We start from the raw sequence: 27,725 nt of genomic DNA on the forward strand, positions 1-27,725 counted from the left end.
CTGTAATGTAAGCCCCGCCTCTTCACTGTGAAGCCCCATAGTTCACCCTGCCATCCTGTGACTGTCTGTCTGTTGTTGTGTTCAGATTACTAGCTATAGAAGTTATTAAACCTTTACCCTACATGCCCATGTTCCCTTCATGTACACCAAAGCCAGTGACAGATTATGATTAATGTGCAAAGAATCCTGAGTGTGTGTGTTGCATTGATCTTAAAGTATGAGCCGGCCTGTTGCTAGCAAAAATGTGAGGCAAAATATGTGTAAATATTGATATTTAAATATACATATTCAACACATACAAACCAATCTCAGCATGTTGTTTACTTCTTCATGTATCAGTGTTAGATGATACACAGAAGTGGACGCACACACACACACACACACACACACACACATGCACGCGCGCGCACACACGTTGTGAGCCCCCAGCCATGACTAATCAAATTCCATATTCAATCTCTTTCTCTGCAGTATTGCGGAATTTGTTACCTGGTCTGTAAAGTCTTATTTCTTTTTCCCATCGAAAGACTCGACACAGCTCTAATGTCTTCTATTTCCATAGCAACAGTGACCAAGAGTGCTGGTCCCATGGTTACATTAATTAGCATAATAATAATAATAATAATAATAATAATAATAATAATAATAATAATAATAGAGACATGACTCTGGACATGAATTATGAATGTAGACATTGCTCAGATGAAAAAGGAAGGCTGCATTAAAGCTGTGAAGCCAAACACCTTTGTTACATATAAACTGATTTAAAGGTACAGTTTGTGTAAAGTGTGCGGCACAAAATGAAAACAAAACGAAACACCTGGTGTCGTAAAATATCATCCAGCTTTTGCAGAGTTGTTGTGGTAATTCAAATTGTGGCAAAGATGCAGCCATGCTTTTATATATATATATATATATATATATATATATATATTTTTTTTTTTTAATTACCCGTTTTTCTTAAGACCGTATTGCAGTATTTCTGAGGGGAAGTTTTTGTGTTTTTTTCAGATGAGCGTTAATTGCTCAACTGTTATATCTCATGAGCTTTGGAAAATCTTAACACGATTGTTAAAAGTGTTTCTGTTTCCATAGAAAGTTTGCATCATGTAGAGTATGTTCTTCCAGTTTGTGTTCTGTTCAATTATACTGAAACACTAAGTTTGAGGGAGAAAATATGGATTGTGTAAAGGTGTGTTGAAATTAAATAAAGTACTAAGTGACTGTCAAATCATTTGGGTGCAATATTGTGGAAGGTTAAAGAAATAGAAATTCCCTTTCTTTACATTTTAATTTTTTTACACTGCATTGCATTCAACCGCAATCTCCTGAGCTTCTTGGTTTGACCACAAAGTGGCGCTATAACCAAATGCATAACTACAGCTGCTCTCAGGCCAGATATACGACGCCATGTTTAATAGAAAGCTTAAAAGTTGAGCGTGCACGTTGGTAAGTGCGCTGCAGCGTGCAGAGTGCAGCATGTGAGCTCTTGGTAAATAAAATATCACGTTTCCGTTTGTTCGTTCTTGTTCTACCATGCGAGTACACTCACAGGAATACACAACAGCACTTCAATTCTGGGACATACTGTATATTGTCCCAATGAAAGTAAGTGTGAATGGAAGAATGAGAGAAAAGACAGAACATACACATTCCAGTTTTGTTCAGAGTTTAATCACTGAAACGGATAATGAAGCTCTCCTCTTCCTCCTCGTTTCAGCTGCGTCCCTGAATGTCCTTGGGTGGTCTGCTCCATGATACATCAAAAGCCAGAGTGCGATACTTTTTCACTCTAGCCGAGGTTCTGCAGCAGACCAAAGTATATGCTTGTTTTCAATTACAGAGCAGCTAAACAACCAGGGGTTGTGGTTTTTAATGTGGCATTACTGTGAAAGGTTAGGGCCCTCATCTTATACATGAGTGAATTTTTTTTTTTTATTCTGTATTTTATTATACATACACAATCAGTGATATTCAAACAAAACAGACCACAACACCCTGATGTGTATGTGCATTATCTAAAGTCTGACTTGACAGCATACTGATTGAATAGAGCACTGGGTTTACTGCACTGCAGAGGCAAGACACCACGAACCACACTGGTCTACACCAGCCACACAGTTGCCATGGAGAAGATTAACACTGATGGATTCAGAGTCTGGTCGCACAGTGCCCATATACGTGCAATGCGTTTTACCCTCTATACATCTCACATGATCGTCTTCCCATCCCCAAACTACAGAACAAAAATCATGATGGGCAGCCTTGAGGTGTTACTGAGGGCAATGTTTCACATATTATAAGATCATGAGAGCCCAGTTGCATGCAGTGTTGTTAAATGGGCTTTTTTTCTTCTTCTTTTTTTTTGCACAGAGCATTCAAGGTGTTCAATGAGGAGACCACAGCATTCTCACATATTATGGGACCTCATTTGGAGTTCATGTATCGAGTCTTCTCTTCAGAATGCCATACGAAACCCAAAGCTCACATTCAACATACAATTCATAAACAGCAAAAAAAAAAAGGGTGAGCCAATTTAACCATCACCATCATTATACCAACAATTCCACAAGAATGAAAGTATAATACGTCCAAAAACATTTCCAGTACCAGGACAGCGAGGGACACGTGACTGTACTGAAAATAAGAAAATAAAAAAGACACAGAAAAGAACAGTAAACAAAGAAATTCAATGAGTTGCTAAAAAAAGAAAATTATAGATATTCCCTGCCCTCAACCAGACTCAAAAATAAAACAATCAACACAGTAAATAATGGAACATGAGCACACTCTGGTCCAAATCTGCTTAGTTTCCATGGCAGCACTTCCCCAGCAACTGGCAGAGGCGGTGTCTCTAAGCTCTCCCATGTTTTGTTTTTTTTTGCTCTTTAAAAAATAGATGAATACTAGATTCATACAGTATTTCATAACAAAATTCACAAATAATAAGAATCATAACCATACCTTTAAAAATGTTCTTGCAAAAGTTCATAATATGTTGATTCTATTATTCTTGTTTTTTTTCTTTTTCTTTTTTCTGCGATCAGTCCCATATGCATATGACGACAAACTGTGTTCTATCAAGTTAAATGCTTGGTCAGTTGAACCGAGAGCACCATGGGAGAGAACTGGAGGGCGTGTGTGTGGTGGGAAGGGGGGGGGGTCAGAATACTGTAAGAAAAATCCAGATGTGCCCAATCAACATGACCGTCAGTCACACTCAGACAGCCCCTGCAGCAGGTAGGGGGGGAGGGGAGGGAGAGAGAGCGAGGGGTGTGTGGGGGGGGGGGGGGCCTCTTCCCTCTGCCCAAGCCCGGAACTGACGACACCCTGACTCTTCCTCCTCCTTCACTCCTCTTCATTCAGTTTTGTCAAGTAGATGCCAAGAAGTAGCTCAGTGCTTGTTTTTTTTTTTTCTTTTTTTCTTTTGAAAGGTTGCATGATTTCACACGTCTTTTTATGTTTGTCCTCCAGAGCTGTGGGGAGCTGACTGGTAGTCAAAGAGTTTCAGGTAGGTTTGTGTGTTTGTGTTTTATCCTGTCCCCAGTCCCTTGACTCTCTCATTAGAAGCAGTGGTTCTTCACGGTCAGTGGTCACAAAGACTACTCGTACTCAAGGAACTGTTTATGGTAGAATAAGAGATATCTGAGAGAAAAGAAAAGAAACATTTGAGTCAGATTTCATAGCGTATAACATTTTGTAGTTCTGCGAACGTCTTGTTTCCGTTCTTACCCTTCGCTATCGAGTACATCCTTAATGCTGGCCTTGGTGATTATGGCATCATCACATTTGAACCACTGGTCTTTGTGCTGGCGGATGAAGCTGGTGTAGTGGCCACTCTCTAATGTGCCTTGGTGGTTGACCACCGCAAACAAGGAATACCTGGAACAAGGACAAAGAGATTTGAATTCGTCTCTGTTCTGTTGTTTGACTTTAACTCAAGTATCTCATAAAGCCCCATTATCCTCCCCATACATGGTCATCTTCATTTGTCTTGAAGCTCATACTGTCGCTCTTTCAGGTCTTTCTTGTGTATTAAAAAGCCCATAATAAAGGAGCCCCTTGCATACTGATGTTGTGTCTCTACTACAAGCAACCTGTCAATGGTGTTAAGACAGTAAATTCCCCGTAAACGTCCTTGAAAATGAAAGCTATTGTAACGGTCATGGAAGAAGAAGACTAAGCAGCTTTTAATAGGCTTCAAATTGATTTAATTTGAGGAAGTCACGGCCGGATGCTTCAGGACATTAGCCTGTGCTGCTGTGCTGGAGGAGACATTTCTACCACGAATGTGTGTGCTGTGAAGCCGCAGAGTGTTAATAAATCAGTTTGCCCTAATACACGTTTTCCAAGGTACTCACTTATTGTCGTTGTTTAATACATCAACCGTCTGTTGATACTGCCCGTTCATCCTGCTCTCTTTACTGTGGCAGGCAGAAAAAGAATAGCAAGACATTAGCATTTGTAAAGCTGCATGCATTTGTCAACATGCTACACTGGCACATAAATCCACTAGGTGGCAGAATTATCCTATTTATGAAAGCTAATATCTTCCCTGCCTGATCTTTCTGTCTCTGAACAGAGCTGAATGGATGCTCCAGCCAGGGGTGGGGCAACACAGTTACTGCAGACTCTAATGACATCAATATATATGTATCGGGAGCATTTCATAATGCTATTTCAGCAAAGATGCATACATGTGCAATTACGGCGAGCGCACGGTATGTATAGTGTATCATACAGTACGCACATGTACAAACATGAAAGTGTAATAAACCACTTAAATAAGCTGCTGCAGGTTTATTTTTAGCAAACACATCTGTTTATTTCAATGTGGCTGTGAAGACTGGCGGGACAAGATTCACTGTATGTGTAGAAACGCTAAGTGGCACTAGGTGGAGCCTTACCTGGATGCCATGAAGGGCGTCATGTCCAACTCTAGGGGGAAGGAAACGTACGTAGTGATCTTCCTCCGCAGTTTAGCAGAGTGCTCAAACCGCTGGAGATGGCCAGAGAGGAGGAGAGAGGGGGAAGGGGCACACACACACACACAGACAGAGAGACAGAGACAGAGACAGAGATACAGAGACAGAGACAGAGATACAGAGACAGAGACAGAGAGAGAGGACACAAGAAATACAACACAGTTAATGAAAATTGAAAATACATGTTTTCCACCCTGGCTGTCACACTTTTGCGCATTCATATCAAGATACTAACAGGCTTGGATTGATCTTAGACAGTCTTCTTGGAAGCCTGTTCCTATGAATATCATAAATACATTATCCCCCCCCCCCCCCCCCCCCCAACCCCAATACTGTTACGATAAATAAAACATGGACAGTGGAGGACTGGACGAGTCATTAAAGTCATAGGTGTCCTGGGACACTGTGTGAAAGGGCTACACAGGAGGAGGTAGTGCACCAACAACTGAATCGAATTATGAACACACCTACGCACAAGCAACACAACAGACAGCTCAGTCACTCCAAAATCTCAATCAAGTCTGCATAAACACAGGGCATAATTGGATCATATATTACGGCATATAAATGTATTTGTATATTATTAAAAATGTAAAAAAGCATCTGCAGTTGGATGATCTTTTAGGCCAACACAGCCGTATTTACAACACACTGCTGTGTCTGCTGAGCGATGACAAACATTAGATGTGTGAATGATAAAAACTCTGAACCCTGAAATAATCAAATTGTCACACGGTGACAGATCATGTAAAACTAGTGATAATTTGCAGCACGTGGTCACCGGCTGACTCACTTTGAGATGGAAACATGCTACGATGGGGAGCTTCTTCATTGTCAGCTGTTTGGTTGACTCCTGGTAACTATGGCAACCACCGCACTTGATTTTGGCACTGCTTCCTAGATGCTCGGGCCGCGTAAACCTGCAGAGGGAGGGTTGGAGTAAAAGAGAAGAAGAAGAAAAAGAAGAAGAAGAGAGGGTGTGAAAGAGCAGAAAACAAGAGACAGGAAGTGAAAACTGGCAAAAAGAGAAAGCTATTAAAAAGGTGATATTCTCTTTAGTTATGTTACATAAAACCTTTGATCTCGCCTTCTCTCCCTGCAACACCTAGTTCTACAGAGCCAAAGTTAATCTGAAGATGTACGAGGGCTAGTGCATCAAGTCTGCCTGCAGAGTTTTGGTGCAGCCACTCTGCATGTGAGCCCACCCAACCCAGAGCCCTGCTGGTAATGCCAACGTCTCCATCACCACGGCAACAGCACCAACCAGTGCTGTACCTTTAAGAGACTTGCTGCAGCAACTAGGGGTGTGTGAGGTGCTGCGGTAAAAAAAAAAAAAGAAGAATTCAGAAGGAAAGGAGGCGCGAGAAAGTGGGGGAGGATGAGACGAATGCGAGAGGTAGAGAGTGAGGGCACGGGGGGAAAGGAAATAGATGGAGAGGGGAGGGAATGAAATAAGATAAGGAGAGGAGGAAAATAAATTGCAAGAATGAAGAGGCAGTAGAGGAGATAGGAGAGGTCACATCTGCTCTGCCAACCGGGGGAGTGTGGAGAAGATGAGATCCAGGGATAACAGGTTTGTTGTGGCTGAGCAGACACCATATGTGACCACTCATACAAGCGGAAGGATGAATGGAATTTATTCTAAAGTGGAAACGATGAAACCCATGAATTTGGAGAGGTGGCAGAAGGGGTACAGGGAAATAAGCCTATTGGAAGAAAAGTACTTCTTCTCCTTTCCAAATGTTATGAATAGATTTTTTTATTTTCTCTAACCAAGTTTTAATACCGTCAATGTTATTGTGACACAGTACCGAGAAACAGAGCTAGTAGTTGTACTGTGCATCAAAAGGGAGACCATTGTTTGGCAGGAATGATTTAGCACTATTGAATATTCTACAACCTAGATAAAAGGGAATTTAGTTCAGTTAAGATAAATGTAAAAAAGAAAAGGAAAAGGAAACCCGACTGGCAGAAAAGAAAGACAACACGTCAGCCGTCAGCTGAGACTAGAGCCATACCTGCGTAGGCAGTCTGTGAGAGTGGTGGACCCTGACAGGTGGCTCTCTCCATTGACCGTACTGCCATCTCCTCCAGGGCTGAGGGGCCAGAAAGGCGTGGATGAGCCGGGAAGGTCCAGACTGATGTCCCAGAATGGATCTATCGTCGTGGAAACCCCACTAAAAAAAGGGGGGAGGGGGAAAGAGAGAGAAGGGAGTTTGATTATGAGGTTGAATAAATAGTGTGTGGTGGTGTGTTAGTTATTACAGGTCATGATGAAAGAATGATGACATGGATGGCAATACACACGCCTCAATTCACACAGCCTCTGTAGATTATAATCATGTTTTTGTTTAAAGCCCTGCTGGAAGATTGAATGTGTGCGTGATGTGCATAATATACACACACTCAACAGACACAAGTTTTACATAAGGATTCTGTATTATTAAAGCCCAATGACGATGATGGACTGCAGCCTGGGCAAAATGGAGGCTTCCAGCGTATATACACAAATATATGCGCATAGGGGATGGGCTGCCGCACATTATCACTGTTGATTGTATGAGTCATGGTGCTGTAACACCAAGTGGTACCAGCAGGTGGCTTTTAAAGGCAAGTAGGCATGTATTTATGATGTGTGAGAGAGCAACCCTGCAGTAATATGGCACCATTATGGCACCATTTTTGCCTTGGGTGATGCATTTTTTTGTTGTTGCTTAAGACCTTACCCATAAGATAGTAACAGGAGAGTTATTTAATGATTATAGAGGAGTTCAATGTATGGCAGAGTGAAACCCTAGGCAGCATCAGTAGGTCTGCGTCAGAAGACTCTTCACTGTGGAGGCAGGCAACATGGCACTGTGCTGGGCTCGGCTAGTCTGGACGAGGTGCTTTGCAGTTCAGTGCAGCGTGCTAGTGTTAATGTGACAGGACAGCTCTAGGGGGCAGGCAGGCAACGCTTCAGTTGTGCTGATGTCTAGACAACCCCCACCCCTCTGCAGGGACCGGGCCTTAAAAACATGAGCAGTGGAGAGGACACTACCAGCGGTTCACCCACTCTGGGAGGACAGGTGGTGTCCACATCGATCAACCCGGCGGTGAGAGAAGACCACGCAATCGGAGGACAACAAGGAGAGATGAAGTTCGGATGAATGAGTAAATGTAGGAAAAGAGGGAGAGGCGCCGTCAAGACGAACGGACAGAAAACCACTCAGATGGGACTTTATTTTGGTAAACAGCTTCTTTACACTTCTTTAATGTCACAAAACACACAAGACAGACGAACAAACTTACTGGCAAACTTGACAGGTAACATCTGATTGCAGGCCCCCGGTGAAGATTTGGTCAATGATGCAGTTACAGTGGTTTGGATTGTTGGCCTTCTTCCCATTGTCGTCTCCTGCGGGTCACAAAGAGCAGAATGTATAAATAGACACACAGATAACACATACAACCTGTTTAGCACCTCTGAAGGACTCGGTCTGGCCCTCTTTCTCACGCAAGCGTTCCCCTACAGCGTTCCCCTCTCTGCCACTTTACAACTCTGTGTTCTAGCTAATCGAAGCAAGCCTTACTGCAGGGTGTGTGGGTGAGTCAGCCCGTCATTGCACTGCAGCAGGTCCTATTGACATTCCTCACACTACTTGCTTCCTTCCTTTCCCTTTGGTACACAATTGTCAGTCTCCTTCAGTATGCTTCCAGTGAAGTAATGCACTGTGCTCTGTGGGTAGATCTAAAAGGTATAACCACACATGCAGGATCAGAGGCAGTAGGTGGCACAGACACACTCCTCTCAATCTCAACTGACACTGCTTTCTGCTGCGTTTCACATTTAGTCTGACTTCAACAAGCTGCAAAAAACTATCTAGAGTAAACCCTTCAAAGACAACACATTTTGTGTTTTTCTTTTTTCTTTAAATGCAGTACACCCCCACCCCCACACACACACACACACTGGGAATGACATATTGATTGGTTGTATAGCTTACTGATGGTGTCTCCTTTGCAGTGCCTGTGTAGTACATCCAACGCTGCGATGAGGAACTCGTGGGCGTCTTGCTGCTCGTAGCCTGCGAGGTGACGTGCATGAGTCCACACCAGGTGCAGCAGCCGGAAGGGAATGTGGGGTGAACGGTGGCCCGAGTAGAACTGAGAGCAGGGAAGGAAGATGGGAGAGGTGAAGAGAGGGGAGTTAGCCTATTTTTCCAGGTGTTACTGGGTGAGTCATATTTTATCACCGCTTTGACAATCTCATAGCTACATGGCTCACTGTCATCTATAATTCATTGCTGAACCAAACCAATTCTGTCAGTCAATGTGATTCTTCGGACTCTTTCAGCAGCGACTTTCAGATATGAATGAATTGCAGCACATGTCGCCTAACAGCACTAGCTCTAATGACAGCACATCCAGTGAGAGGAGAGGTGTGATGCGCAAAACAGAGAAGACGAAGAGCTGGTTGGACAACGGGAGCCATTGGAGCAAAAACATCCATCTGTGACGTTTTGCAGAGTCTTTGCGTTGCCATGGGAATTCGAGTGAGTGACAATGCAGGGCAAGGTCAGGAGATGTGGGTAAAGAAAGTAACAGAGCTGAGTGGAGCGCAAGAGTGGGCAGGATGCGAACACTACAATGAAGTTCCAACCAGAGCTCATTAATGCCAGAGAGGGCTCTTATTCCTCTCCGCGGTGATGTCGCACACACCTCGCTTTTATTCTCCACCGCTCTCTGTGATCCGATTGAGCTGCGAGGGGAAATCACGACACGCCGACGTCTCTTTTGAATCTCACAAACTCCTGCTTCTTCTTTTTTTGTAAGATGCTACAAGGAGAGGGGGTAACGGGGGTGGGGGAGAGAGATCGGCTGATCAAAAGCGGGCCGCGCCTCTCACCTTCACATCTAAAAAAGCTCTGTGTGTGTGTGTGTTACTGTGTCTTTTAATGACAATATGGGGGTAGGTTATAAAAGAACATAACATTAAAGGTCAGAGCGACTTACATTGAACTAAGTACGGGGACAGTCTCCCTGGAGCAACTCAGGGTTAAGTGCCTTGCTCAGGGGTACACTGGTGGCAGCCTGGTATTGAACTCCCAACCTTCTAGTGTTTTGTTTGGAAGGCGTACCACTAGTGATGGTGGTACCAACCACCATCACCACCCTCACGGGTAGGGGATGAAAGTAAGTAATACAATTAGAAAGTTGGGGGACAAGGCACGGAGGTCGAAAGACTTGAGGGTGATAGTGTGTGTGTGTGTGTGTGTGTGTGTGTGTTGGGGGAGCATTTATATAGATTAATTATTCTTGTATGACTGACCCTGAACGTAGCTGAATACTCAATCAATGCCTTGCCTCCCTGGGTGATAGAGGTGATTACCTCCTTCATGCGTTATGCCGCTGAACGGTGGAGACAGGGCAGGACTGCATGTGTGTTTTGGGGGGCGTGATGACTCAACTCATAATACCATCACTTGCCATCTGTGGGTCCATATACACAGGGAAGTGAGAGGGTGTATGGAAAAGAAAAAGCAGTGTGGGAACAGACCAGGCAGATATTACATAACGTCCAGGGCCAATGGGTTTGTTGGATATAAAAACGCCACACTTTTGTAATAAAGAGCTGGGATTAAGAGGCTATAAATAGCTGTGCATAATACAGCAATTTGCATGTACAATAAAAGTATAATTACTGCATTCTGCTTATTCATTTGCACGCGGCTCTGTACATTCCTTTCAGGCAGGATTTTTCTCTCCTCTCTGCCTCCCTCATTGGACTCGACAAAAGAGCTCAACAGTGACTCAGCTTTCTGCAGTGGGTTACACTGCGAGAGAACATTCTGTATAATACGGGTTCTTAAAAAAATGTAGAGTTATGACTCTCAAATTCTGACTCAACCAAAATCATAAGTTCTTCTTTTTTTTTTCCTTTGTGGGACACGGCAAATCTCTGCAACAAGTTCACACACGCAAACAGTGCATCATACCTCCTGAAAGAGCTGCGACATCTCACACACCAGACAGGAGTTTGATTGCATCTCGCACTTGTGTCTGTCGGAGAGAAAGAAGTCTCGCAGCAGCGGCGTGTGTGTGAGGGCCTGAACAATACAGTTCATGAAACATGTGTTGCCCAGGTTAATTAACCCTCGTAAACCTGCAGGACAAGGAGAGACAAAGAAAAGTGTGAGAGCGACATGGCAACGAAGATCAAAACATGATCTCATGATGTTAGCTTGTGGTCAACTTCCTTATTAAAACACCACAAAAAGCAAGAGCATGACTACATTGGTAGCCAATAGAACCACATGTATGGTATGTTGATACTTAAGTAAATTGAGCAGAAATGAAAAATACAACCTCGGTACATTCTCAATTGTGAGAATTTGCCTTTTTTCTTTGTCTTATGCGACAGTGGACTGAAAGACGTCACCTTGGGCTTAGGGAAATTGAAAGAGGCATTTTGACTAATTACTACTACTTAAAACTATTAAATCAGTTAATCAACACACTATTGGCAGCTTAATCGATAATGTAAGTAGTGTGTTAGCTGCGGCCCGATATGGAATGCCTGGACATTGATTACACTTAAAAGCCACTGGCACTTTCAGAATGTTTTTTGTTGTTGGGTCAGGTCTGCCAGCAGCACTGTGTGTATCCTGGGGCAGAGTCCAAAGCTGTGAATGGATTCATTTAGAGTGAGAAAGAAAAGCTACAGTCTTCCAGTGACGGCCAATAGAACAGGTGAGACACAGCATGGTTTTGGGTCTAATCCAATTGAGCGAGGTTTGGTCCTGGAAGAGAGTGCTCAGCGACAGCTTTAATACTTCAGACTGGTGCTGGTGCAGACACACACACACACACACACACACACACACACACACACACACCAAGCTCTTTAAAAGATATAAGGGGGTGAATGATGGCAGGAGACAGCAGGTAGAGGGAAAGATAAAAATCAGCAAAAGCACATGTACTAAATCAGAGACACAACAGATGGCAGGAAGAAAGCAAAAGCAACAGATCACTTAAGCCTGCTGTGGTGTGCATCTACAGCCTGCTCGGTCCTGTTGACCTCGGGAATCACACTTTAACGCAAGAGTTACCCCAAGTACACTTGCTCCATAGGCACACGCACAGCTTTAAAAATGATCTCCCACACACACACACACACACACACACACACACACACACAGAGAGAGAGAGAAGCTGTGCAGACTGAACAGTGCTGTCTATTGCTTACCTATGGTACAGTTCGTAGTGATTTTCCTCCGCTTTGGATTGTGTCGTAACAATTCTAGCTCCCTCTTGGTCGGCTCCCATGTTGTGTATTTCTCCCCTATGCCTGTGGATACAAAGAAACACAACGTGACGCCACTGAGATATCAAGTGGCCTCGATCCAAAAGCTGTTCTCCGAGAGAAGACAAAATGCTCTACCTTGCAATTTCCAGGCTTTCCTCTGTTCCTCTTTGGCAATCTGCTCCATGTCTTTGTCGTATATGTAGTCTTGACACACAAAACAATATATTCCGCCGTATAATAAGTCTATTGCTGGAAGCAGGAAGGAGGAGAAGAGAGGGAGAAAGAGATATTGCACCATAATTACAAATATATTTTTCCACCACTGTAACACACTTTTGGGTTTTATTTTACCGTCCCGACCTCGCTAGCACAGCCAGCGTCGAGACAAGTGCTTTCTCCGCACTGCATTTCCCACTCACCGCAATACGTTTCCATCTAACAATTATAAGAGATACGAGGGAGTAGAGATGGAATAGGTGTATTTGTCTCCCACCCCCACCTGGGCGTTCGACTAACACACCATCCTCTTCCATTCTAAAACTCCACGGCAACAATACCTCAGCTTCTGTTGCCGTGACAACCTATTTTTAGCTTAACTGGACATTTTTCTGTTTTTGGTGCTACCCACACAGAGAGTGAGCTAACACAGCATGCAGGAAACCTGACTGCTGAATGTTATATTGTCGGCACAGTGCCATGTATTTGTGTGTGCGTGTGTGAGATAAGCTCACATACAAAGAAATAAATCATGTTGGGGGAAAAAAAGTATTATTATTATTTGAAGATCATCTTTCCGTGCCACCTTTCTGAAGGATGAGAGCAAAGAATGGGAAGACGGGGAGGGGGAAGAAGAGGAGGAGAAGCAGTGTTTCCCCACATAGACTTTACTTAGGCGGGCCACCCTGCTATGGAAATATTAAAGTATATTTGCAGACCAATTTTAGCATTACATTTTTTTTTTTTAATCAAAATAAAACGATTGTTTAACTCATGATGTCAAACATGTGGCCCGGGGGCCAAAACTGGCACACCAGAGGGTCCAATCTGGCCCACGGGATGACTTTGCAAAGTGTAAAAATGAGTTGTTTTGATCATAAAGTAAAATACTGTTCCAGATACCCGTGACAAAATGTGTTGTGCCTTTGTAGACACACTGTGCTCTGCAAGTTGTAACGCACATGTGTAAATGATAAACTGAGGCATAATATTGTTGACCTTGCACCTTTTCTTCTTAAGATTTACAGGTTGTTCATAATGTTTTGACTGATGCATTCAAGTTAACTCCGATAAGTTAGCCTGTGGTCTTAACGCATCACTGAACAGTCTCGCAGAATGCATTTAGGTAGCTAGTAAGGATAGCTGCACGTTAACATTAGAATACAGCTGGGTTGTGGAGGTTAGTACGTTGTACACTGGATGTGCCACCTTCCTTCTACTAGGGAGCTTGCTCTCTAGTAGACAGGGAGTTTGGATTAATTTGATTAGCGGTGGAGGAGAACAGAGCGACAGTGTCAGAGAGGCTCCTGTGGAACGCCCAAAGGTAATTAACACTGTGGCCGTGCAGTCGGGTTGTGTGTGTGTGTGTGTAACCAAACTGTTGAAATGCATTCAAATCAATTAAAGCCATTCAGACAACTACCAAGCCCTACTATCTCCCTGGTTTCCATATTTAGTTGACCTCGTCGGTGTAATATAAAAAATCTTGCTCATTAGCGTCTAATTTAGCATAATTAGCATGTAAGGTTGAAAATAGGCTTTCTGGGAGCTGAGGATTAGCCATGTCTAGTCCTCCCCTGCTGCTGTGTGAAAGGGAGAGTACGATCTTAAACCCATGACATTTCACTAGCTAAGGCGCTTCCCACCAGAATGGTAATGTGCTGCGGTTAGAGTGAGGTTCAGCTTCCTGTCTGCTAAGAGGAGGAAGTTACTCAAAGCTGTAATCCTTCGCTGATAGTAGCTGATGCTACAGTGGGCCACAGAGGTGCATGTGAATGTGAGGACTGACGTAATGGGACTGGGCATTGGACGTAGGGAGGGTCAATACAATATCATCAACTATCATTTCAGCTCTATTGGGAGACATCTTTTCAAATATAGAGAATTAGGATACACAATTTGTGGTTTAAATTAATGCCACACAGCAATTCAGAATGAGTTCTTCAATAGTAGAGTGAGTGTGTGTGTGTGGCTTACCTAGATTGTGTCTCTTGTTTTTGCGTGCTCGTGGATGTGTTTCTTTGTAAAACAGCCAAAAAAGACGCAGTAGAGACAAGAGTGGAGTCGGTTCAGGTGGGCGCCACACATGTGACAGATGCACGACTTGGCCTGAAAAACAAAAAGACCCAAAAGGAGAAAAGGGGGTTGGGGGTAGGGTTGAGAGAGAGAGAGAGAGAGAGAGAGAGAGAGAGAGAGAGAGAGAGAGAGAGAGAGAGAGAGAGAGAGAGAGAGAGAGAGAGAGAGAGAGAGAGAGAGAGAGAGAGAGAGAGAGAGCGAGAGAGCGAGAGAGCGAGAGAGAGAGAGAGAGAGAGAGAGAGAGAGAGAGAGAGAGAGAGAGAGAGAGAGAGAGAGAGAAAGTGGACAGTCAGTGTGGTGAGAAAATCATCCTCTGCAGCAGGACAGAGCCCTGAGCGGTACTGTAGAGTGGCGTAGGCAGGCAGAGTGGAACTCCCTGCCAGCTCAATCAGATTTCCATCTTCCAGTCAGTCACACAAACACTTCGAAGGACACAGTGCTTGAATAGAGCTGATATGAAGACAGACTTAAGATTGCTGGGCCTGTTGATAAATTCAATGCAGTTGAATAACAACATATTTCCACACTGAATCCTTTTCGCTCTCTTAACACATGCAGGTCATGACGGGATTTAGTGCTTGGCAGGCACACTGGAGAAGGCACGCTGAATTTGTCTGAAGCACACACTAACAGCAGCTGTAGTGTGTGTAAATTGGTTCGACTACAGCACCGAGAGGCAACCGAAGAAATTGAATATTAGAATGCCCGACTGCAAATCTGTCAAAAAATGAGGCATACATTGGCGGCACAGGAGTACAGGTCCCCCGACGAGTTTGAGAACTAATACCTGCATAATGTAGGCCTTACAACCACAGCTGTGCAAGTGCTCTTACATTTCACACACGCACACACGCACACGCTCCCTCTGGGTTAGGGTTGTGCGTTAAACATAAGAGGTCTCACTTTTACAGGTTTCACCGTCAAAGCATCCAGCAACACTTAAGCTAATGAACGCATCAATAAAAAGGCCTCACAGACAGACGAGCTCTTTGGCTGTATACCCGTCTGCTGAGCATTAATTGCGGTGGAGCTGCGTGAGGTGACACTGTACGAACAAGCGTTTGGCGATGTGATAAGGCAGTATGAGCCAAGAGCAATGCTGCCAATTCCATTTCAGACCCTCTAAAAGAAAAACGTATAGCACGCAGATTGTAGCCTGTACTAAAATGCCGTCATTTTAAAAAAAAACAATAAGTACGTCAGCAAATGCAAAAATATTTTTACCAATAATTACACTCACTGCTTTCACTATAAAAATTAATGTTGGTAATGTGAGTGAAAGCACAGAAAAAATGAGGTCTGCAAGCCTGCTTTATGGAGGGAGGAAATGAATAAGAGAGGAAAGACTAATCAAAGCTTTTCAGGGTGCAGACTACACCGCAATGAGTCGCCCACTCAGAGAGAGAGGACAGAGGGAAAGTAGGTGTGAAGCAAAAGGTGAAGAGAAACAAAATGAGGACTATTGGCTGGAGAGATTTACCAGTTTTCGGCACACTGTGTACCTAGCCTGGATGGATGGAAGAAAAACACACGCACACACAACCACACACACACACACACACTAAGCTTTTGGACAGAAACTCAAGGGCCCTGTACATTATTATCTACATATTACTATATTTTGACTAGAGATACAATGGTATAACCTGACACCATATGAACAACATCAAAGCGTATTGTTGCAGAGAAACAAAAGGGGGTTATAGCAGTCAATTTCACTTCCTTCTCTCTGGATGACACATGGCACAGAGTGGTCTGAACAATGAGGTGACTGCACAACTATAACTAATACCACTTGTGTGGTATAATACAAACAGTGACTATCTCACAATATAACTCACAGGATGACTCAGTACTTCAACATCCAAGGCCACAACATTTGAGGTTAAATGTATTATAAAACGTTGTTTGGGAGCTTGTAGTTCCCACAAGAACCAACACAATTGTTGCTAACAAAGGATTTACAGTACAGTAAATAATATGGTTGGAAGTGGGCAGTGAGTGTAAAGATTATAAGGCCAATGTTAGCGTATTCGTCTGGCCATGCATAAATGCTTCGTGTTCAAAACAAACTATGTGCACCCAAATGCATTACCAAATAAGGTTCTGTTTCACTCACTCTTGTTCTACATTTTTGTTTGAAACTTTCCATTCCTAATACACATCTACTTTATATGTATTAACAATAGCACTGCCGTTCTAAATCTTGATGTTAAAATATCCACTATTGGTTTCTACTGCCTGAAGCCTAAGCTATTCTTCTCCTAAAAGGTGGCTTTATAAAACTGTTGAGTAACTCTATGGTCCTTTCCTTAAATCAAAAAATATCTATATCGGAAAATGTGCACGACCAGGTGGGTTCAAGATTGAAATACCGACCCCCGTTCCGACCTCTATTTGAAGATGAAGTTAACGGAGGGTACTAAAGTAATTCAATATCAATTTTGCTCATGTCATAGTAGGTTAGGGATTTGGGTGACAAATCAGACATGCTACTAGGCACTGCCAGAGATCGGCCGCAAAACTCAGTCAGGTCTGTGTTTTGGCTGAGCATTAGTAGGCGTGGGCTGGATTGTGATGACATTGCACAAGAGGGGATATACAGGGTTGCAGACACTAAGCTCTGTTTTTATCCATATTGGTCTGTTAGCCAGCCAGCTCTGAATGGTTGTGATAGAGAAGGGGCAGAGGGGGGGGGGGGGGTTTTAAGCGGGAAATCTGGTGGATGATGGCAAGGAACAAAGTGTTGACTGTCGCCGAAACCAACCACATCCACAGCAGATTCTTCTATTGCGGTTTAAATTAAATCCTACATGCAAAGGATAGGCCTACACATATGTTTCAAACACAGTAGAGCTCATATGAATTCCTAAATATGTGTTTAAGTGGCTGTCTCTGAGACTATCCTACCTAAGCAGTGATGTTGTTATTCTCCCACTCCATCTCCATTGCACCACGACTCCAAGTCAAAAACAAGAAACGCTGCCAATGCCACGCCTCGCCCTCCCCATCACCGTCCCGCAACACCCCTTTAGCGGGTATCAAAATCCATCTCTGCTCTTCTCTGTGGTCTCTCCCTCTCACCATGGTTCACAGGCTGTCTACTCCTTGGTGTCAGCAGTCCTGCCTTTTCTCTGCGCCCAGGGCTTTTAATGTTCTATTAGATCAGCTATTGATCAACTTCTGGCTCAGAATAATGGAACAAGCGCTGAACAGGTAGCAACCTCACGATTGTGCTGCGCTAGGCTGCATCTCCCATCTGGGATGTGCTCTTTGAGGCAAGTTAGGCTGGGCAGTGTCCAGGGGAAATCACCAAACTAATGTACAAAGCTTCCAATACATAGAAGAACAGATGCAGAAAGACATTAGCTGCATGAATAGTTCTCAAATACATCTTTAAAGTGAGGATAAGATAGCATTACATGCTTTGTGGGTGCACCGAGTGGCCGTCAGCTAACAATGACCCAGGTTCAACAATTACAGTATGAATCGTCTCATGTTCTAGATCCAGCTGCATACATATGAATCTAAATAAAGTAACATCCATTCTCAGCTACTCCATCTCCTCCTGCGTTCTTTGAATTTGACTGCATAATTCCTACCTCAGCATTTAGGTTAATGCATTCATATATTCAAACAGAGCCAGTAATGTGATGAGCTGTAACTGAGGAGGAGAGAAAATCAGAATGATTATGATGTGGACAAAGGTCTGGCTCTACTGAGCACGCTCCTTCTGCTGCAGAACAGACCGGGGGAGGGGAGAGAGTCAATACGGGGTAGAGAGCAGAGCACAGCTACATGAGAGCAGTGATTCACCAAGCTGCCTCACACTCATAATCCTGTGCATGCTTCTCCACACACACACACACACACATCAATGAAATTAACAATGGCCGACATGTGTACTGCACACTATAAATATGCATAAAAGGACATGCAGATCTTTCCACAAGCTAATGTTCACACACGAAGGCACGCACACACACCTTTCTGATTCTATAACTAACATGAACAAGCCGAGGGAGGCTGGGGAAGGAGACTGATGGTGATGTTCCAGAACCGTGCTGTCGACTGACCCCGTGGGGTTGCAGCCTGTCAGAGCCTTGGCAGGATGATGTTGTTACCCCCCCCCTCCCCCTCACTTCCTACTATCCCCACATGACAATGCCTCGCCTGCAAGATGCAGTCTTAGTAAGCAGCCCTAGGGAGGGACACGGACACACACACACACACACACACACACACACACACACACACACACACACACACACACACACACACACACACACACACACACACACACACACACACACACACACACACACACACACACACACACACACACACACACACACACACACACACACACACAATCTTACTCTATTCTCTTACGTCCTCCATCGGCTCATTGTAACCTCTGTTGACAATATCATGCTGTATGGTCTTTGCGTGAGAATGTATTCCCACCTCATACAAATGAATCCGAGTTGTGGGAGAGATGAAGGATTGTTGAAATGTGTAGTTTGGCCTCATACTGTCACATACTGCTATACGGACATTATGGCTAAACCCCGAGCCCCAGCCTATGGAGACGAGCTTCTTGCCATCTCCAGGAAAAGAAATGAAACTGAATAAAATGAGTGGAGTGGAACTAAGCTGAGATACTCAACGGTGGAGTAGCTTTGATGCCGTGTTGAAAAATGTAGTCCAGTGCTTTTCGGGGGTTTGTGCAGGTTGGTTTTAAAAAGCAGGGTTTGCAGCAAATGGGATGGATCTACATAGGCGTGCATGAGTGAATCTGATTAACATCACTCGATCAGGGAGATATATGCTTCCTTATTGATTTTCAGAGATCAGAGGGTTTAGGAGGAAAGGAAAAAAAAAAAAAAGGAGGGGGTGACAGAAGGGTTTCCACTCACAAAAGTACAGTGAAAATGATGGTGTATGCTGCTGTACTGGTATTATGGTGTAGAACAATAATTTGCTCCCAGACTGGTCAACTGTGTCCCTATAGGCCTACACATGTTCAGAGTGGGACAAGTGGAATACACACATGCTTTGAAAACTGCCACACTGCCTCATAAAGGAGTCGCACAACAAAGCCCCCTCAAAAAGGCACCATGCCAACATTTATCCAATTCACTGACCAAGGCTGCAAAACAAAACATTGACGAACATGTTTGGTAAGAGGGAGGATCGTGCAGAGCAGTGCGTTTGTCTGCACAGATGGTTAACGGTCTAGCTAAAGCTTAACAACAAAGGTGTGTGATTACTTGTCAAACCCTGCAGCTATCAGATGCCCTTGACAACTCCACTCCCCCCAAAAAGAAACACACACACACACACACACACACAGAGAGAGAAGAGAGACCGCTGACCTGACTTACACCCATAGGTTAGTACAGAGTTGATTTATTTGTTTATCCTCAGAGCACCAATTTAGGATCCACAAGCCTTGAACATTACCTCCAGGAAAATCTATGAGCACTGCCTACAGAAAAGAGGCACAGTGGGGCCATTAGTGTACTGCAGAGTCTTTAAAAGTGACTACATATCGAGCAGACCTAAGTAATAAATTATCTTGGAAGGTTCTAATGCCACAATCTTCAACTTTGTTTTACAAGGACAAAGAACCATTTCCAGAGAAAATGCCTAGTCCCAAGAAAAGCTGTCATTTGGCCCCAAGGTTTCAACAATAGGGAATAATTGAGTGTCCACACTAGAAGAGATTGATTGCCTTTTGGTTTGGGGCTTGGCCGGCCCCTGGGGAGTGATTGACAGCTCATTAGCCAGATGGTGGTACTAAGGGAGGGCTGGACAGCAGCCTCATTGGCTGGCTCAAGCTATGACCAGCATACTTTGTAGCAGCAATGTCTTTCCAGAGCCTGTTGGACAGTCAAATGAGAAGTACTGTCTCCAACTTGAAGGGAGAGCAAAGACGATAAATGGACAGAGGGAGCGATGGAATAGAAAAATAAGTTAAAGTGAACTTGTCTAGCAAAGGGAGGGTGAGAGGAGAGCTGGATGCAGCTTACTCAGAATAGCTTAGGCTAGTCATGCTCATCCTCAGGCACCTACATTTTCATACTGAAGACTAAACAAGCCTTATTAGCTTACATGGTCATTACACCTACTATTCAGCTATAAAACAAATGCTGCTTTTTTTGTGCTTTCTCAATCTCACCACTGCTCGGAAGGAGCCGTCAATTAACAGCCTGGTGTAGCGCCCCACCCACCTACTTCATCACCAATTTCACTTTTGTGCCTATACCAACATTGCATCTTCTTGACCAGGACTGCTTCTTTATGGAGGATTGCTGAAGCATAGTGAGAGACCAAGCTGTCAGTCGACGACTCGGTCTCATTTAGCATCTCTGATCTGAAATAACAGCAAAGACGAAAGCAATGTGGCAGAGCACATCCAGCACAATGACAAAGACTTCAAGTACATTATAGCGCCTTCATACTATTAAATAAGATGCTGAATATCTTTGGGAGGCTAGATTATTTTGAGGCAATAGCATGCAAATGGTCAGAACAAAGGGACACACCATGACCATTAGTATGGGAGGAGGTTACAGACCATGCGCCATTTGTTTAATCTGAGTCACTGAGACAAGGCCACAGTGACTGGCAGACCGAAAGCCACATAAGACAAGATCTGGGAGTGACAGAGAGCGCACAGACATGGAAGAAATAGGGCTGGAAAGGGGCCAGAGACCAAAGTCTGACATCACCAAACCCACCGAGTGTTGTCTGCTAGGCAGAGGGATGAGGGGAAAATGAGAGGATTAGAGGCTTGCTACGAATTTCACAGGATCCAAACATTCACATCAAAACCTCTGAATAATAAATGATATATATTTTTGTATGCCAGTTTAAAATGGCCGTGTATATTTTTAGTGTAATCTTAAAAATCGCAACAACTCAACTACAGTATTATTATTACCAAAAGACAAAACAACACAAGCACAAATGCTTTGGGATAATCAAGAGGCAATGAGAATCGTGGGCTGAACTAGGTTTTTACAAATAGAAGAGAAAAAAAACGAAAGGAAAACAGAAAAGGAGGAAGAAGAAGTGTGGGAGTGAGAGCAGAAGAGGAACAAGCGAGGGCTATGAAGACACTGGGGAAACAGATCCTGATGCTACAAACGTATGCTGATGAGTCAGAGAGCAGGCCTGTGATGTGATAGAGACTGATCTGACAAAGAGATCTGCTCACAGCACAGGAATCAGCCACTCTCTGGGATTGGCCGTGCCTCAGTGCATTCTCTGTGTGTGTGTGTGTGTGTGTGTGTGTGTGTTGAAAAAAACAGGGGGGAGAAAAGAGTGACAGAAGGAGCTAAATGTGTCATCCTTGAAAATGTATCTATTTTCCTACATCTGAATTCCCAGCAACATCTAGCAAAAGATTTCTCTCTCATCTTCCCTCATCACAAGTAGAAAGGGGGTTTGCACTAGTGGGGGAAAAGGGAGGCGGGGTTTAGGGTTCCTCTGATCATATATGGGATTTATCAAAAGTAGAAGATGAAAAAAAGAAGTTGACTTCAGTCGGCTCCCTAATCACGACCCTTACCCCTTTAATCAAAGTGACAGCAAATTCTTCAAAGAAGTTATGGCTGTAAAATTCCACCCACCACGCCCACCCTGCTTTCATCTCATACAATTTCCACTCAACCTAAGATAATAGCTCTGTTTTAACTGCACGGCAGATTCCTTCATGGCAGCAGTGTTTTAGTAGACATGGAACCTGCACTTTTAGACAGTAAGGGCAGCACACATGATAAATAACAAAGACCTTCGTGAATATTCACACCACCATAGCCATTCACAAACTATAAATCATGAATATGACTGGAGTTGGGCCTAAAGAGGAATGAATTCAACTGTTAAAATCAAGGGCAGAGCCGGTTTCTATCTTCGAGCTGTGCTGACATCCTTCTTTGCTTCAACGGCACATGGCAATCTGGTGTAACATGAATCTCAATTAGGAGAGTAAACATTAGAAATCTGTGCAGACAGAGGCACACTCAGGCTCACGTGCTGTACTCAAACAATTGCTCACTAGACTCATTAAACATACACTCAAAACACAGTAATAATAGATTAAGAGAGGGGAATCAAAGTGAGAGCCCAGGAAGATAGAAAAGGGAAGGGCAAAACAATATTTCCTCTTGTGCAATCTGAAACGGAGCCAATTTTTTGTAACATGACACAAACTGACAGTCTACAGTGAGTGCAGGCCCTCTGGCTATATGGCATGTAGCACACCTTGACCAGAACAGAATATAATGAAGCGCAGATGCACAAAAGAAAATCATGGAAGATTTAATGTCCACTAACACCAATGAGAAAACACTAAAGCATTCTTGTTTGTTCTTGCCGTCTCCCTCAGTGGGACATGTTTAATACACTGCTCAATCTGCATTTCATTGTTTAATCCATGGAGCATTTGTGTCGTATACAATTATAAAATAACTTGGAATAGTTAAGCGTTTGTGCACAGACACGTTTACGCAAAAGGACACAAGACTCTGAAGGCCTGAAGGAGTCTGCAACAAAATCAAATATGTGCCCAAGTTAAATCCATAATTTATGGCTAACAATTGTATGCCGGTTCCAGAGTGCACACTCTCATACACTGCGATAGTGAAAACCCACGTGCACATCCCAAGCTAATGGGGCATTTCATCCATGACCATCATGCTAAAGGAATTATTCATTATTGTTCACTAATTAAGGATAGCAGATCCCAAGCCACACTGGTTTGTTCTGTCATCTCTGCAAACTCCTATCTCTGGCACACATTCTCCCATTTGTTACCCGTGTGGGTTTCAGATTGTGTATGCAGCGCAGGTGACAGATTTTCCACTAATGTTCCTGCACAATGCCTGGGAATTGATTTTAGCTTGAGGTAGAGAGGATGACAGCTTGCAGGGGGACTGCTGAGGACAGACTACAGGAAAGGGAAGCTGAAAAACAGCAATTCTGGATAAAAGACACTTGCGAATGAAACCAACTTTGAATACAATATCAAAACGCATCTTTTCCATCCCCCAGTCTCTGAATGGCAATGTCTTTCAACTTCCCCTCTATGCAGAAGGTGCCTCTTTTACTATAGTACTTGCTGTGTATTCACCAATATTGTACTATAGTGTGACGAATATGCGGTTACCAGTGCAGTGATAAGCTTTTGTTTTATGAACCATGCTAACATTCAGAGTACCTCTCTAACATGTCCACATAGCACCGACAGGATTTTTACGGGTTTTTTTATTCCACTATGTTAAGATACCAGGATGTGATGTAAAAAGGCACCTAGTCTTCTAGCTCATAATTCAGAGCTGAACAAAATCAAAGTCTGCCTCACCTCAGGAGAATGCACTTGCTGTGTGCCGCTGGAGCAGCACTACACCTGCTCTGCATGTCAGAGTAGTTAGGTGGTAAAGAGCATCGGTGAAGGAGGTGTGAGACACAAGACTCATACTCCCGTATAGCCATCCTGGAGTGCAATTAGGCAGGAGCGAGAACACTTCATTGAGGAGCCACTCTCCCTTCTCTCAGTATCAGTCACCTGTACAATGTGTTTCCCCGGCCCAGATGGGTAGAGCAGAACGACTGGGTACACACCGTAACAGATGTTAGACAGCTGTTGAACAACAAAATCCTACGCCAAGCTAAAAAGGATGGCAAAACTGACTTTTAATGCCATTTATTAACTTTAATCGCAAACAACTGTATTCATTAATGCAACCCCATGACCATTTTCTAGGCACAATCTTTCAAAGCACCGAAAATGGTCATAGCTAATGGTATTTCTCTCACATAAATTAATAATAATAATAATAATAATAATAATAATAATTCACTTACATTACAGCAAATAAATATACCTGTAAATGTTCTTATATCTCTAAAATGGCAATATTAGATACAGTACTGGTATTACACAGATATATTTTTAATTCCTGCCTATAGTTAGTTGTGTAAAATGACTTCAAGATTCCAAGGCCACAGTGTACTGCGGCACACTGGCAATGGAGAGGAACTAGGTGGTGCTCATTTTTGGTGAATGACAAAGCAAATAATAAACTGCCAGAAACTATCAATGTGGCTTTTAAAACTGATACAGTTCCCCCGCAAGTTTGCGAAAGCTAAACACGCCTAAGGGTAAGTGAGACTGACTGAGCTCCTGTTGATTGCATTCCTGTCAACTATAACGTTAGAAAGAAACTACACATTCGATATTAATATTCACCAAATACTGAGAAAACTGTTGTGTGATTCACTACACTGCCTGATAACCTTTTAAGACCGTCTCATACATTTTCAGATGCTCTCTCGCACTTTCCAATTCTGATAATATTCAGACAATATGAATGCTGTGCTCAGACCAAAGCATGTCACTACAGCAGTGTATAAACAAAAGGGTCATCGACCATTTTGCATTAGCCATTTGCTTTGACATGCCTGCAATGTAAGCTATGCTTTTGGCTGTTCTGCTCATAGTCCACCCTTCAACAGCAGATACAGGGATGGGGCTGAATTATTCCGCTACGTAGGTTCACATCTAATATTCAGTCCATTAAATGAAAAGGCACTGAGGCACACAGATAGGTGAGCAAAAGGAGAGAAAGCAAGCCAGTTCGTAATCATCTGAACTACAGTATGTCAGTGAAGATGAGGAGGGGATAAGCATCAACTCACCAGCTCTGTCCATCCTGCATCACTCTGAAGCACCTATTTTATCACAACGACATAAAAATGTATGACATATATAAGAGAAGAATGGATTTTTGTGTAACAGTCAAGCAACCTACAAATGTTGTTAATCCACAGTAAAATTGAAGAATCTATCTTTTTTCAAAATGAACATTATGGCACAGAAAACATACACAAAACAACAACAAATGTCTGTTGACAAAACAAAAAGGAAGAGAAATGGTGGGAAAATGAAAGAAACTGCAACACAGTCCAGAGATGACATCATAATGTAGAAAGCTATTCGGAGCTGTGTAGGCCGAGCAGGTGTGGGATAAGCCCAAAAAGAAATTGCCAATGAAGTAATCAGCTGACGTCCCAGCATCCGAACTCGTGCATGAATGACCAGTGCGGGAAAAAACACTGACCTGGGACGTCCAGGAGAGAACCGCTAATCTGTGAACCTAATGTGTGCGTGTGGAGGGACACAATGGGTACATTTGGTGTGGTAATGTTAGCCCATGGCCACAACTCTCCTCTGAAGTTTAGCCATGCAGCTAACTGTTCAGCATCTACCTAACAGAAATGCTAAGCTAACAGCACAGATTGACTCACATCAAAAAGGTCGAGTAATCATTGCTTGAGCTAATGAAGATAAAATAAACGTAACAGTTAAAATAGCAAAGAAAGAAGCCGCCAGTCTCCGTAGCTCACCAAGCAGAGTCTTGCTAGCTAACTTACCGGTGATAACCTAGCTGGCTAACCCTAGTACTAGCAACATTACTGCTGCAAGAGTAGTTTTACGTAGACCGTATTTTTGTTCAACCCGTTCATTGACTGTGCTTCATGTGGGGCATCATTTGCACTCAAGTTCTGCGTCTGTCTGTGCCATATTACAATGATTTCACTTGTGTTTCTGAAGCTAACGTTGCAGTTCCTGTGTTTTTACCTTGCGTCTCCTGGTCTCAGCAGTACCACTCCAAACAAAGCATTGGTATATGACTCGAAGATTTTGTTTCCAATTATCCACCTTATAACCGTTCACATGGGAGCACCCGGCCGGACTCATGACAGACAAAACATTCAGTTTGGGTTTTTAGGTGACAATGAAAAGTCTCCTGGATGATTCACTTAGCTAGCTAACTAGCACGAACTGTATGTCCAGAAATGGTTTCCGTTTTGAAATGGGACAATCGAAGTAGTATCCAAAATGCTCCTCGGGCATCTGAGAAACACGGTATTCGATTAACTAACTACACATTTGTTGATGTAGTCATCTAACGGAATTATCACTTCACTAAAATCTCTGCTCCCCTTGCTGTTTTGACAGTTGCCTTTTCCTTTAGCGTTAGCTCCACTTCCACTCTCACGATTAGTTAGCTTTCTTTCTCTAGTTAGCCTGCTAACACTCAACTACAGCTTCACAATGCCCGCCCAGCGTACACCGTGATTTGCCAACACAAAGACGTTACGTCACTACGTTGGTTTGCTTTGCACGTTGGGTGCGCGTGGTTTGGACCCAATGTGTTCCGTATGTTCCATATGGGCGCATTTTTTTTTTTTTTACCATATGATGAATAGATGACGTTTCCTTAACAAAAACAACTCCCATTCAGGGCAGTGTGGAATCTATAACCGATCCCAACATGTAACAACGACGTTATTATAAATGTTGCAAAGCTGTGTTATTTCTGAAACAGGCGACATTGCCTACAAGGACCCAATTGTTATTGCTCTTACTTTATGTCAATCATTGTTGATTGCTGTGTGACAGATGCTTCCTCTGTCTCTTTGATGTATGTATTTCATGTTCACTCATCACGTAGGCTACGCAGACGTGACATCTAAAGAGTAGGCCTAAAAACTAAATATTTCAATGTGAAAATTCAGAAAAAAAATCACCTGTACTTATTTATAAAAGTAAACGTTCAACCCCTTTAGTATCATCAATTAAAGCCTACCACCTAGTGGTCCTATGGTGTAAGTAGTCACTAATATAAAGCACGCAAGACACAACTGCAAAATCAACTTGCTTTCATTAATAATAAGCATGTGATATCATGAATGAACACGAAGCTTTCCAATGGGACCGGGGACCCATGCCGGTTTCTATGAACACAGGGGGCCTCCCATGTCTCTATTGGAACCTCAGCTTTTATTGACATGGAGTCAAAACCCTGTCTCTTATCAACAGTTTAACATGATACAAGCCCAAAGCCCTGACTAACTTAAGTTCAAAATTGGCAAAAGCTTTCCTCATCTAATTAGTTTAACTTGCATTTTTCACAAAATAAAAAAATAAAATAAAATTAACTGTTATGCTATTAATTAATGCTATGTTGAAGAAAAAATATTTTACATTCTCACTTGATGCAGAGAGTCTACATTCTCTAAAAGGGTAATGCTGGGGTGCAGTCCTTAAGGATACAACCATAATGGGGCATCGGGGTGCT

General features: G+C 43.2%; 1 protein-coding gene across 1 annotated transcript; it reads right to left on the reverse strand.

Annotated features, from left to right (window-relative positions):
* Window positions 1-1,658: 1,658 nt before the first annotated feature.
* On the reverse strand, window positions 1,659-26,744 carry LOC115012138 (ubiquitin carboxyl-terminal hydrolase 22-like). Its single transcript, XM_029437581.1, is given in 15 exon segments — window positions 1,659-3,645; window positions 3,733-3,882; window positions 4,362-4,424; window positions 4,908-4,999; window positions 5,779-5,905; window positions 7,004-7,162; window positions 8,277-8,382; window positions 8,972-9,131; window positions 10,964-11,130; window positions 12,217-12,318; window positions 12,412-12,525; window positions 14,470-14,493; window positions 14,496-14,601; window positions 25,279-25,311; window positions 26,222-26,744. Coding segments are annotated over 15 exon segments (1,566 nt in total). The 5' UTR covers window positions 26,342-26,744; the 3' UTR covers window positions 1,659-3,602.
* Between the last annotated feature and the right edge of the window lie 981 nt (window positions 26,745-27,725).

Source organism: Cottoperca gobio, chromosome 8 (assembly GCF_900634415.1).
Source record: "Cottoperca gobio chromosome 8, fCotGob3.1, whole genome shotgun sequence".
In the NCBI taxonomy this organism is placed as follows: Eukaryota; Metazoa; Chordata; class Actinopteri; order Perciformes; family Bovichtidae; genus Cottoperca; species Cottoperca gobio.